At 41.1% G+C, this 14,030-nt stretch overlaps 1 protein-coding gene across 1 annotated transcript; it reads right to left on the bottom strand.

The window, feature by feature from the left end:
* Positions 1-851: 851 nt before the first annotated feature.
* RBMX2 (RNA binding motif protein X-linked 2) lies at positions 852-12,862 on the bottom strand. The gene is made up of 6 exons (XM_080653910.1): positions 12,459-12,862; positions 12,137-12,252; positions 10,347-10,398; positions 4,314-4,443; positions 2,187-2,364; positions 852-1,484 (listed from the first exon to the last, which is right to left on the bottom strand). The coding sequence occupies exons 1-6, from the start codon at positions 12,521-12,523 to the stop codon at positions 982-984; spliced, it is 1,044 nt and encodes a 347-aa protein (XP_080510036.1). The 5' UTR covers positions 12,524-12,862; the 3' UTR covers positions 852-981.
* Between the last annotated feature and the right edge of the window lie 1,168 nt (positions 12,863-14,030).

The following is a 14,030-nucleotide window of genomic DNA, read 5'->3' as shown; positions in this document are numbered from 1 at the left end:
TTTTAGGATACATACTCTGATAAACACCAAGCATATTCTCAGGGACAATGAATTTTGCTCAAAACTCTAGCACAGCCTGGCCGGTGTGGCTCAGTAGTTGAGTGTCAACCTGTAAACCAAGAGATCACAGTTCAATTCCTGGTCAGGGTACACACCCTGGTTGCAGGCTTGATCCCTAATGTGGGGCGTGCAGGAGGCAGCCAATCAATGATTCTCTCTCATCATTGATGTTTCTATTTCCCCCCTTCCTCTCTGAAATCAATAAAAATGTATTTTTAAAAATGTTTTAAATCAAACAAACTCCAGGACATTTGGCTGTTGAAACTATTGCACTCTCATTAACTCTAATACTCTAGGGATTAAAGAATTCAACCTCACGCCCTAACCGGTTTGGCTCAGTGGATAGAGCGTCAGCCTGCGGACTGAGGGGTCCCAGGTTCGATTCCGGTCAAGGGCATGTACCTTGGTTGCGGGCACATCCCCAGTAAGGGGTGTGCAGGAGGCAGCTATCGATGTTTCTCTCTCATCGATGTTTCTCTCTCATCGATGTTTCTAACTCTCTATCACTCTCCCTTCCTCTCTGTAAAAAAAAAATCAATAAAAATATATTTAAAAAAAAAAAAAAAAGAATTCAACCTCAGAGATTTTACATACAGAAACAATAAAGAGCCAAAACCGGTTTGGCTCAGTGGATAGAGCGTCAGCCTGCAGACTGAAAGGTCCCAGGTTCGATTCCGGTCAAGGGCATGTAACTTGGTTGCGGGCACATCCCCAGTGTGAGGTGTGCAGGAGGCAGCTGGTCGATGTTTCTCTCTCATCGATGTTTCTGACTATCTATCACTCTTCCTTCCTCTCTGTAAAAAATCAATAAAATATATTACAAAAAAAAAAAAAGAAACAATAAAGCATAATTGAATTTGACTGCATTTTAAAAATGTAGTTCATTTCTAATTCCACTGAGTAGCTGCCCAGGCTTCAGCTTCAGTGATGCCTGCGGTCACTGGGATTTGAGGGGTCCGGGTCTCGAGAGTGCCGGGCCTTTTTAGGCCTATGGGATTTATCTCGGCTCCTACTTCTACTTCTACGGCTATGCCCCTCAGAATGCCCCTCGTGCCAGCTAGAATGTGTGTCTGAGCTTCGACCTCTGTCCCTATCCCTGTTTTTTTCTTCTCTTTCTTCCCTCCTGCTTGAGGACTTGTGCTCGTGCTTGAACTTCTCCCTCTTCAGCTCCCGCTCATGGTCCTCTGCTCTCCCGTGGCAGGTTGTCTTGACCTCAGGGGAACTGGGATGGTGCTTCCGCACCTCCCTAGACTCTAGCTTCTGACCCCTCTCTGAGTTCTTGCTGCTGTGCTTTTTAGAGCCAGGGTCGTCCTTTTCCTTTATCATCTTGCTTCTAGGAGTTGAAGAGGAGGCCGGCTGCTCTGCCAGTTCCTCCTGATCAGTCTTCTCTTTGTCTTTCTTTCTTTTCTTTTTTTCCTTTTTGTCTGGAGGGAAAAAAGAGGTACAATCAATAAGAAAAGGGAAATTGCCTGACCAACATGGCTTAGTGACCTATGAACCAGGAGGTCACAGTTCGATTCCAGGTCAGCACACATGCCCGGGTTGCAGGCTTGATCCCCAGTAGGGGGCGTGCAGGAGGCAGCTGATCAATGGTTCTCTCTCATCATTTATGTTTCTATCTTACTTTCCCTTCCTCTCTGAAATCAATAAAAATACCCCAGGGTGCCATACAAATATCTTTTATTTTTCTAATAAAAAAAGAAAAGGGAATTGGAGGAGATGGGGGATATGCAAAAGGAAAGCATCCTTGGCAGTAGCATCAAGCAGTCAGTCTATACTTCCAGAAAAGTGCCTCTGGGAAGCCAAGTTGGATCTATCACCCTTGATATGTCAAGTCACTGTATAAGGCAATTCCCACCCTTAATTACCTCTTTAAAGATCCAAATGCAGTCATTTTCTGAGGTACTAGCACTTAGGACTTCAACATACGCATTTTCAAGGTACACAGTGCAACCCATAACACTAGACTTCTGATAATACCATCTCTCCTTTCCTAATTAAAATAAGGTTCCCCGACCCCCCCCCCCACCGCCACATATAAGAATTGATTATCAAGTCTCAGTGAATGCTAGTCAGATCAAACACTAACACTACCCAGAATCTTCTCTTAGGTCCTAACGCTTTACCTTTTTTGTGTTTTTTGGTGGGTTTGTCCTCTTCAGAGCCCTCAGATGAATTTGATGAGGGGGTGTGAGCCCCACAGCCCTTCTCCTGGAGCTCTTTGGTCACAATATCCATTTCTTCTGAGTCCTTAGGAGTCCGATAGTTAGACACATGATCCACTCGGATAGTTCTTCCTTTAATCTAAGATAGACAGGCAATGTTTCAGCAAAGACATCACTCCTACCAAACTATTTGAACCCAGCTGCAGAGAACCATGGTTTGAACTAAACCCACTACCTTCCTGCTAATTCTATTTCTGGAAAAATCTCTAAACAGACCTGCCCAACTGGTGTGTCTTGCACATATACCTAGATATTAATTCCCTCAGCTCTCAGGACAGCCAGTGGGGCCTGGGGCAGCTGGAGCCCATGGGGCAGTTGTACTAGGTAGCCTCCTCAGCTTACCCCAGGGTGCCATACAAATATCTTAATGTTTTACATGTGCTGTGAAGTGAAAAAGGCTGGGAAGTTCTGCCCACAAGCAGCTGAGAAAAGTGCATAATTTATATGCACAAACAGTGAATTACCTTCAATCTGTAACAATAATTTATAGTGTAATATACCATGGCAGCTAGAAGAAAGTCCTGTTATTGAGCCCAATGCTACAGCTGCTTCCTCGACACAGCAATTAGAATGAGACTAAGGCATACCAACAGTTGGGAGGGGGGGAGGAATCTAGAAAGACCATTGTGTTGTTTTACTTTGCTGTTTTCTAGCTCTATTCAACCACTTGGTTATTTCATCCAGTCCTGAAAAGACCACTGTCTTTTTTCTTAAGCCCTCACACTTTGTCCAACCCCCACCCCACCAGAACAACTGGCTCACACTAATACTTTCACTGAAAACACTCTCCCAGTGAGCAACAAAAACATTAACCCCTCACTTAAAACAAAAACATTCAGGCAGATACACACTTATTCTATAGGTAAAGCCATCTGAAATTTGAAAAATGTCTGGCTTTTATAATTCTAATACAAAAGCAGATTTTTATTCTTATCTTTGGCCTAATCAGCTTCTGTCATCTATCCTGTTCCCCATTTCAAAACATCTTTGAAAACCTTCCTTTTATAGTGATTCCCTTAGACTGCTGACTCTCTTAAAAATCAAACGTGGGCCGAAACCGGTTTGGCTCAGTGGATAGAGCGTCAGCCTGCGGACTGAAGGGTCCCGGGTTCGATTCCGGTCAAGGGCATGTACCTTGGTTGCGGGCACATCCCCAGTAGGAGGTGTGCAGGAGGCAGCTGATGGATGTTTCTCTCTCATCGATGTTTCTAGCTCTCTATCCCTCTCCCTTCCTCTCTGTAAAATATCAATAAAATATATTTTTTAAAAAAAATCAAGTGTGGAACCTTGTTCCACCCTGTCCTATAGTCGCCAACTGTTCAATTCTGGTGCAATCAGTGACAAACTCTCCAAGTCAAGTGTCAACTCCCAGCCTGTGACAATGCTCGTTCAAGTGCAATGCTTTTCCTAAATGAGCGTAGAGACCATGTGGAGCATAGGTATGCCTGATCTCAGCCCAATGTCTCACTTATAGGGGTTGGTATTAGGGGAAAGGAGGACAGAAAACTTCAGAATGAGTTAGTTTTGTAAAATGTGTCATTAGATTTTACCTAGAGAATATCCAGGGCCCAGTATTGATTGCTAAGTCAGTAGAGGCATATGACAGCTATGTCCTAGGTCATGCAGCCAAGATAGAGCACCAAATCCCCTAACACAGGGCAGCATGGAAGAGCAGTGTTTGCTAGTCTCTTTGTTTTCCAATACACCTGAGATAAGAGTGGAGTGTGAGGAGGAAAAGGTGAGAAATAGAGGCTTGGGGTGTGTGTGTAGGGGGAGGCATGGTACCTATGCTCCTAGAGAGATAAGTTGGTATGAGATGGGAAAAGGGAATAGGATAGAAGGATCATGAGCCAATGGAATTATTTCCTGGGATCATTTGTTGGTCAGTATGTCCCCATACCTCTACAACCCTCACAAAATACTCAACTGACCAGACTGTCCTGGAGCCTGTGGAGATCAGGTGGGTAATGAAATCAAACCCCTCCATGGTAAAAGTCCAGCCAAATCCTGCTTAGTAAGCACACTCACTTTTATCCCATTAAAATTGTCAACAGCCAGAATTGTGCTCCTCTGGTCTTCATAGCAGAGGAAACAGAATCCTTTGGATTTCCCAGTCTTCTTGTCCCGCACCAGATTAATGTTAACGATCTCCCCATATCTATTTATTTTATAAAAGAGTAAAACATTATTGATTTAAAATGCAAAAATTTTCAGATTGGATGACAAAATAAAATTCAAATAATATAATCTGTACAGGAAACATATCTAGAACAAGATAACATAGGAAGGTTAAAAATTAAAAGTTAGACAAGGATATATATAACAAGAACACCCAATTAAAAAGTGGGTGGTAATATTAAGATTGAAGATGAATTCAAGGCCCCCCAAAAGGTCCTAATACATAATAAAAGTACAAGTCATGACATTTTATGCACAAATTGACAAATCAAAAAATTTTAATTATGAAACTTAGAAATACAAAGAGAAACATAATGAAAGTTATGAGAGGTTTTAACATACCACTTTAAATTTATAACACAAAGTTAACAAAAAAAGGGCAGGAGAGTTAATGTAACTGATATATAGTTATGTAACATAAATACAAGTAAACATGCAATTAATAATATAACAGTTAAATTGCTAACAAATATTAATGTCAGACTAGTAGATATAGAGATATATTCAAATCTTATAAAAAGATGACAATTTCTTCTCAAGAATCCTTGAAACATGTATTAAAATTGACTATAGCAGCCCTAGCTGGTTTGGCTCAGTGGATAGAGTGCTGGCCTGCAAACTGAAGGGTCCCAGTTTCTATTCGTCAAGAGCACATGCCCGGGTTGTGGGCTTGATCCCCAGTGTGGGGGCGTGCAGGAGGCAGCCGATCAATGATTCTCTTTCATCATTGATGTTTCTATATCCCTCTCCCTTCCTCTCTGAAACCAGTAAAAAATTATATTCTAAAAAATTAACTATAGCATAGGTCTCAAAGTAAACTTAGAACTTGCAACCTACTCTCCTAGCTAATGAATGAAAGAGGAAATGAAACAAAGAAAAAGTCAATGACAGGCTATTTAGAAAATTACAAAAATGAAAATAATATATACTAAAACTTATGGGTTGTAGCTAAAACCAAGAAAGCAAATCTAAGGAAAGCAGATGAGAGTTAATAAAATCTACCTTACTCCTTATCCAAAGGTAAATTCCAGATAAGTTAAAGAATCACAAATTAAAAAATAAAGTCATAAAATTAAAATGGGAATTGATGGATACATTATATAACATGATCAAGTACATACACTTGGGCCCAGAATCTAGCATCTTACTTAATAGAGATTACCAGAGTCCTGGCCAGTATGACTCAGTTGGTTGAGTGTTGTCCCATGCACCAGAAGGTCACTGGTTTGATTCCTGGTCAGGGCACATGCTGGGGTTGTGGCTCAAACCCCAATAGGGAGCATGCAGGAGGCAGCTGATTGATGTTTCCCTTTCACATTTCCCTCTCTCCCTCTCCCTTCCTCTCTCTCTAAATCAATAAAAACCTCTTTTAAAAAATTAAACTACAATTTAAAAAAGAAATTAAAAGAGATGATTCAACTAAGATCAGGAATTATTTAACACTATTTAACATTGTAAATATTGGCCAATGAAATTAGCAGAAAACAGATATAAGAAATGAGAAAAGAAGTAAAACTGTCTCTGTTTTAAGATTATATATAGTATCTAGAGGCCCGATGTACAAAGATTCATGCAAGAATGGGCCTTCCTTCCCCTGGCTGCCGGCACCGCCTTCGCTCCGGCCCAGAGCCACCTTTCCACCTTCCCATGCTGCCCAGAGGCCTGAGCTGCTGGGGCGGTCGGTGCCCGCGTATGCAAATTAGCCCACCTTCTTTGTTGGGTTAATTTGCATACTCACTCCTGATTGGCTGGCGGGCGTTGCGAATGTATGGTCAATTTGCATCTTTCTCTTTTATTAGTGTAGATATATACAGAAAACCCAAGAGAATCAATGATAAACAATGATAAAAACAAACAGTATAACAATTCAGTAAGGTGAGACAGGATATTGTTAACAAAAATAAATTATCCTTTTACATACAAACAACATTCAGTTAGAAGATATATAATCAATGTATAAAGCCTTTATAAAGAAACCTTTTTAAAACTCCTGAAAGATACAAATATAGATTTAAACAAATATAAAGACACCCCTTGTTCTTTGATAGGATGAGTCAACATCATAAAGATATCAAAATCTTCCACAAAGTTAATACTGAAATCTAATGTAATCCCAATTTAAAATACAAGTTGTATGTTTTTTCCTCTGGAGCTAGATAAGTTGATTCTAAAGTCCTTGTGGAAAAATGAACATAATAGCTGGGAAAACTTTAAAAAAGAACAATAGGTAGAAGTAACTCTCCCAGATATTAAATACACTAAAAAGCTTTTATGATGGCACATGAAGAGACAGACAGACCAATAGAACAGAATAGAAAACCAAGAAAGAGACTCATGTATATATGGAAAAATCCCATATAATAAAAGGCTAATATGCAAATCGACCGAACAGTGGAATGACTGGTCGCTATGATGCGCAATGACCACCAGGGGGCAGACACTCAATGCAGGAGCTGCCCCCTGGTGGTCAGTGCGCTCCCACAGGGGGAAGCACCGCTCAGCCAGAAGCTGGGCTCAGGGCTGGCGAGCGCAGCAGCAGTGGCAGGAGCCTCTGCCACAGCAGTGCTAAGGATGTCCGACTGCCGGCTTAGGCCTACTCCCGATCAGTTGCACATACCACAAGGGCTCTCAGACTGTGAGAGGGTGCAGGCTGAGCTGAGGGTGCCCCCCCAGAGTGCACAAATTTCGTGCACCAGGCCTCTAGTCATATATAAGAGTGACATCCCACTTTGCTGGGGAACATATGGGCATTTTTATAAATGTTGTTGGGACAACTAGATAGCCACTTGAAAAAAACATGAAATTGGATCCTTATCTCACACTATATACCAGATAACTATAGATGGATCAGAGATTACAATGCATAACATTGAAACCACACAAGTACTAGACGAGAACACAGATGGCTGGATAGGGAGAAATACTTTCTACTTATGACTCATAATCCAGAAGCAATAAAAAAAAAACTAATAAATTTGGCCACATAGAATACTAGAGGGGGAGGCTATAAAGTGACAACATGAGGGAGTTTTTGGAACTGTTCTTCATCCTAATTGTGGGGGTGATTACACAACTCTATAAATGTATTAAAATTCCTAAAAAGTCCATTTTACCATAATTTAAACATTATTACAAATGAATGCATAAAAACAATAATCCTGCATAGCATAAAAATCACAATAAGTCAAAAGACAAATGACAAACTAGGAGAAAATATTATTTGCAATTTATATCACAGATAAGGACCAGAAAGGTATTTTTCCCTTTTGCTATAAAGAACATTATCAGGATAACTGGTGAAGCTGAATAAAGTCTTTAGATAATAATATTGTATTGGTGTTGATTTCCTGAATTTGATCACTATACTGAGATTAAACAAGAGAATGTCCTTGTGTTCTGGGAAATACACATTGAAGAATTTAGGAATAAATGGGCATCATGTCTGCAACTGACTCTCAAATGGTTCATAAAAAAATAATATGTATACATGGAGAAAAATAACAATAAAGCAAATATGGTAAAATGCTAACATCTGGGAGCTCTGAATAAAAGGAATAAAAGTATTCTGTATACTATTTTATAACGTTTAAGTTTTAAGCCTGAAATTCTTTCAAAAGAAAATAAGAACATAGAAGCTAGCTTGAAGGGACTCCTAACAGACCACATTGGAATAATTTGAACATCAAGAAATAATAATGATGGCAATGAAGTATAATACATCAAACTTTAATAAAATAAGTTCATAGTAATACAATACATGACAAAGTGTTATAATAAAGAGTTAATATCCTTAATACATGAAGGGCTCTTATAAAATCAGTAAGAAAATGAGGAACAAACTAATAGGCAATGGATATGAACAGACAATTGACAAAAAAACAAAACCAACAATGGCTTATAAAGCTATGAAAAAATATACTCCTCGCTGATGATGAAATAAAGGCAAAGTAAAATAATAATGAGAAGCCATATGGCAAATATTTTGAAGATAATGATTGCTGATTAGGAGTCAGAAAAATGGGCATTCTAGTGAGAGTGGAAATTGCTATAACCTTTTCAGAGAGCAATATCCAATGTTTATAAAACATCTTAAAAATGCTAACATATGGATCCCATAATTTCACCAAGGAAACCATCAGGAATACATACAAAGATATAGATATCACAATGAACATAGCAGTATAATTTATAGCAGCAAATATTGGAAATTATGCCCAGCAATTTTAAAAATGATAAAAAAAGGCCCTGACCGGTTTGGCTTAGTGGATAGAGCATCGGCCTGCGGACTCAAGGGTCCTGGGTTCGATTCCGGTCAAGGGCATGTACCTTGGTTGCAGGCACATACCCAGTGGGGAGTGTGCAGGAGGCAGCTGATTGATGTTTCCCTCTCATCGATGTTTCTAACTCTCTATCCCTCTCCCTTCCTCTCTGTAAAAAATCAATAAAATATATTTTTTTAAAAAAGATAAAAAAGTACACCAAATTAACAGTTTTTCCTTAAAGTACATTGTATTATCTTCTTTATACCTTTTTTCACCAAATGTTCTATAATGACTATACATTACCTTGATAATCAGAAAACAAACTATTTTTTAAAAGCCACTGTTATCAGTGACAAAGGCAATCTTCATGGAGAGCAATGTTGAGGCCATAGCAGAGAATTGGAATAATCCACACACTAGCTGATCATCACTCAATGCAAATAAGACAAAAACAGCTCTTAGATAGAAGGCTGGAGCAGGTAGAGGTACCATGAAGGGGTAGACATTATAGGCTGCACCTTCTGTGAACTTCCTGATGCTCAGAAGTTGGAGGAAGCAACCTCTATCCCTGCCATGGCCCTCTACCTGTGTGGACTGCCCAGGCCCTCCACCATGGCCCTTTCACATGTATTGCCCAATGTCTTTCCCATGGACTTCTGCCCTGAATGCTGCCCAACCACTAAGCCAGGGCCTTCTTCCTATGGGGTGACCCCAGCCATCCCTGGCCATGGCAACGTCTCTACCAGGGTGTGCTGGCTGTGTTTACTTGCTACATCCTGTTTGCCATGGTCCTCTACCTGTACATGCTATCCAACTTTCCTGCAATAGTCCTCTGCCCCTAATGGCTACACAACCCAGGGGCTGTGGACTTCTGTTCCTGTGAGCTGCCAAAGCCCCCTGGCTCTAAGGACTGTCTAATCACTCTGTGTAGCTCTGGGGTTGTACCCAGCCCCTCTCCTAAATCGGCTACCACTACCAGTGTGAGCTGCCAAGACCCTCTCCCACCCAGTGCTGCTGCGATCATCTCATAGAATGAAAAATGTAAGGTTCTCCTGTTCATTTGTGTTCCTCATCAGCCTTTGATTCTCAGCCTCTGGGTAAAGAGACAGACTCTGCTCACCAACCTTACACTCATCTAGAAACAAAGAAAGCAAACTACTGCCTAAACCTTTTGTTTTGTTTTTCACCAATTCTACTGTGCTTTGCCCAAATTCTACAAGGCCACACAGGTGTGGGCCCAGAAAGGCCCTGTGATCATGAAATACCCCTAGTTTATAAGAGCCCAAGGAGATGGGCCAACATAGTATCTTCCTGGGAGTTGCAGTCTGTTCCACTGTAGGCCCACACTGAACAATCCTCAGTGAAAAAGCAGTAAAAATACACCAGAATTCCCAAGACAGCCTCCTAAAACATCCAATTTCTTGGAATTTTCCACACTGGGAGAGTTCTAGAACCATGTCCTGTGATTGACCTAGACTAGAGTAGGAACTCCAGCCCTCACCATGCAGGCCGGCCAGTCAACCTAGAATGAAAACAAATGGCTTTTGTGATGCCACAAAAATACCTTATGGAAGCAAATTAGTCTGACAACCCAGAAGACAGGACATGAAAGGAGACTTACTGTGAGAATACACAGATGATATCTCCTTCGGTAAGTTCATAGGGAAGTCCTCCTAGAAGAGAAAACCACATTTCAGTTCAACTAACATTTACCAAATGTCTATTAATACCATGCACTAGGCCAGGCACTGAGGGTGCAAAAAAAAGTAAGCCACAAGGTCTGCCGTCAGAGAACTCATAGTCTGATGCAATGACAGAAGTGCATATAGACTGCAACAATAGTACAGAAAAAGGAGTGACTGAGTAGGAAGGTCAAAGTTTCCACTAACCAAACTAATCCTCCTCACATGTAAACTCTTATGGAAAAAGAAGATTGCTTCCAGAACAAAACTCTGCTTCCACAAACATATCTTGAACTCATCTGCTCCTTACTCACAAATTCACCACTAAGATCCAAAATCAGTTTAAATATGCAAATATTAACTCCACCTCACATAGACTAAGGATTAGTCAATTGTTAAGCATTTCATAGGAAATAAATTCCCCTGCAAAAGTTTCCTTCCTCATCTATAAAGTGGGGATATTAGTACTTACCTCACAGAATTGTTGTAAGACTTAAATAAAACAATGAATATAAAGTGCTTAGCACCATGACTGGTGCAATCACCTCTTTGAACAAACTGTCAAATTACTGGATGTGACACAAAATGAATAGAGAGATGGTAATATGAACATGAACAGAAGGCCAGAGCTAATCAGATGAAGAAAATGAATTCTGAAGGAAGGGGTTTAGGGTGGGAAGGAATTAGCAGTAATATGGGATAGTGGCTAAGACCATGAATTCTAGAATCCCATAGTTCTGGCTGTTCCACTTACTAGCTATGTGACCTTAAAAAGACCATTAACTTCTCAGTGCCTCAGTTTCCTCAGCTGATAATAATGATCTGAGACAGAGAAACACAAACACCATAAGATTTCACTTATATGTGGAATTATAAAACAAAAATGGAAAAACAAAACAGAAACAGACTCACAGATACAGAGAACAAATTGATGGTTGCCAGAGGAGAGGGAGGTTAGTGGGGGATGGGTGAAAAAGTAAAGGGATTAAGAAGTACAAATTGATAGTTACAAAACTGTCATGGGGATGTGAAATACAGCATAGAAAATATAGCCAAGTCCTAGCTGGTTTGGCTCAGTGGATAGAGCATCGGCCTGGGGACTGAAGGATCCTGGGTTCAACTCCCATCAAGGGCACATGCCTGGGTTTCAGACTCCCTGCCCAGGTTTCGGGCTCCATCCCCAGTGAGGGTGTGCAGGAAGCAGCCAATCAATGATTCTCATCTTTGATGTTTCTATTTCTCTCTCCCTCTCCCTTCTTCTCTAAAATCAATAAAAATATGTTTTTTAAAAAAGAGAATATAGCCAATAATATTGTCATAATTAAGTACGGTGTCTGATGGGTTTCAGACTTAATGGGGCGATCCCTTTGTAAGTTATTATAAATGTCTAATCACTATGTGTACAACTAAAACTAATACAATATTGTATGGCAACTGTAATTGAAAAATAAAAAACAACTATACAAATAATAACAACGGTCTGAGAAACAAAGTGGCAAGACTCTTAGTACAGTGAATGGCAGAAGGTAACTATCAGCACTGAGTTGCAGGGAGAGCAAACTAGGCAGGGGAGAAAAGAAATATGGAAAACAGATTTATGGGCAGACAACAGAAAGAAATAAAACTGGGTGATGAATGTCGGGAGGTATGAAGGGAGGAAAAGCTGAAATGTTAGGAAACAGGGCAGTAGAGACTGAGGAGCACTGATGGAGAAAGATGGGAACCTCACCCAGGAAGATCCAGGCGCTGTCTTTGTACTCGGAATGCCAGGACACCGTATCCGCCACCCCAAGCTGGACCTCTCGCTCATTCAGCTCATTTATCAGCTTCACTTTCGTTAAAGGGCTGCAGAGGGGGTGGAAGAGTAGACAAGTTTAAGTGCGGCCTGACCGGGGATGAGGAAGAGCAAAACTAGGGGACTAGTTTTCTAGAATTCGAGCCGCTCCCGCCCCTAGGCCGGGCAGACCACCCCAGCCCGGTAGGTCACCACCGTGGCCCGCCCCCAACCGATCCCCATCGCCCCCCTTCTCAGAAAGAAGCTGAGGTCTTACTTCATCTCCGCGGTTTCGCGCTCAACACAGAGGAATCCACTACCGGGAGAGGCTGCAGGGCGCATGTGCGGCTCTGGCACCACCCGCCCATAGGACTAGGCGGAGTTCCGCTGCTCCAGACTAGCTCCGCCTCACCGGGGCTCAGCGCCTGCGCACTAGTGCAGGAAACGACTTTATTCTTTGGATTGGGTTAAAGCCTTCAGAGAATTTTTTCTAGTACCTAGTTTCCTTCGTCTATGAAGTAGTGCAAGGGTGCGAGCCTGGTCTATTACAAAACCCCCAGTTCCTGGACGGACAACTGGCAGTGATTGGGTTAACTAAAAATGTTTGCTAAATGAAGACTTGAAAAGATGCCTGCTGTAAGGACTGTAGCGCCAGCTACAGTGCAAATCCCCACTAGGGCCAAGGGCGCGCGCGCGCGCACACACACACACACACACACACACACACACACACACACATCAAAGCATCCCTGTTCAGGGGTTAAGGCAGAAAAATAAAGCAGATATGTTAGAGGGTAAATCTCTTTTGTCCCTCAATTCCAATGCATAGATAACTGACCAGTCGGCCTCTATAGGCTTACTTGAATACCCAGTTTTGTGTGAGAGCTGCTATACTCACCCTTTTCCTTAGTCTCTCTCCTACTTAAGCAGGAGGCAGAAGTTAATATTGTTAAATTAATACCTAACACTTAAGCAGATAATGCTAGGTTATGTGCTAAGTAATTTGCATGTATTGACCCCTCTATCCTCAAAATAACGCCATAAAGTCTGTAGTTACCATCCCCATTTTATAGAAGAAGAAACTGAAGTTCGATGGAATTCATTAGCATGAAAGATACTCTGCCTCTACCCATGGGTTCTGGTTGACCTAATCAGTTCTTACTGGGCATCTATATTTGTCCTGTACAGCAAATCTGTACAGGAGTGTAAGGTTTGGTTCTCTGCCCTCAAGGAGCTAATAATAGTCTAGAGGAGATAATATATATTTACTTTATAAATTTCATATTAGAAGTAATCAGGAACCCATAAAAGAGATGGTGGCATATAATGTGATTTAAGCCATATTGAAGATTTGAATCCATCTTGCATGTGACCACATCAATATCTTGTCTCAAACCATGCATGGTCTAAAAGTGAAGGTCCAGAGCTGTGTAGTTCTGTGCAGACTTAGCTCTAAGCCTTTCATAAAAGCAATTTGATAATTATAGTGGTGATGACAACTATATCCTCAATGGCTCACCATGTTCACTCAATGTCCTGCCAAGAAGCAGAACAGAGGCTTCATTCATTCTCTGCCTCTCCCCCACTCTAAACCAGCTATTCATTAACTTTTTAGAATTATCTTGGCAATGAAAGCTAAACAGTGACAGATTGCACATGGGTTTTATCTGCTCCTAGAAATCTTGGGTTGCTTAGTTGTACGGTTGAAGTAGTCCCTGCAGATGCAGTATTATCTGGTTGGATTCTTCAAACCAGCTTTGCCTTTGTCATCACAGTTCAAAAGGAAGCTGAAGCAAAAAGAGAAGAGTAAGACCAATTAAAAGGGAGGACAATTTAGGTTGAGGAGAAC

Source organism: Plecotus auritus, assembly GCF_963455305.1.
Source record: "Plecotus auritus genome assembly, chromosome: X".
Classification (NCBI taxonomy): domain Eukaryota; kingdom Metazoa; phylum Chordata; class Mammalia; order Chiroptera; family Vespertilionidae; genus Plecotus; species Plecotus auritus.
This window is presented reverse-complemented; position numbering and strand designations above follow the sequence as displayed.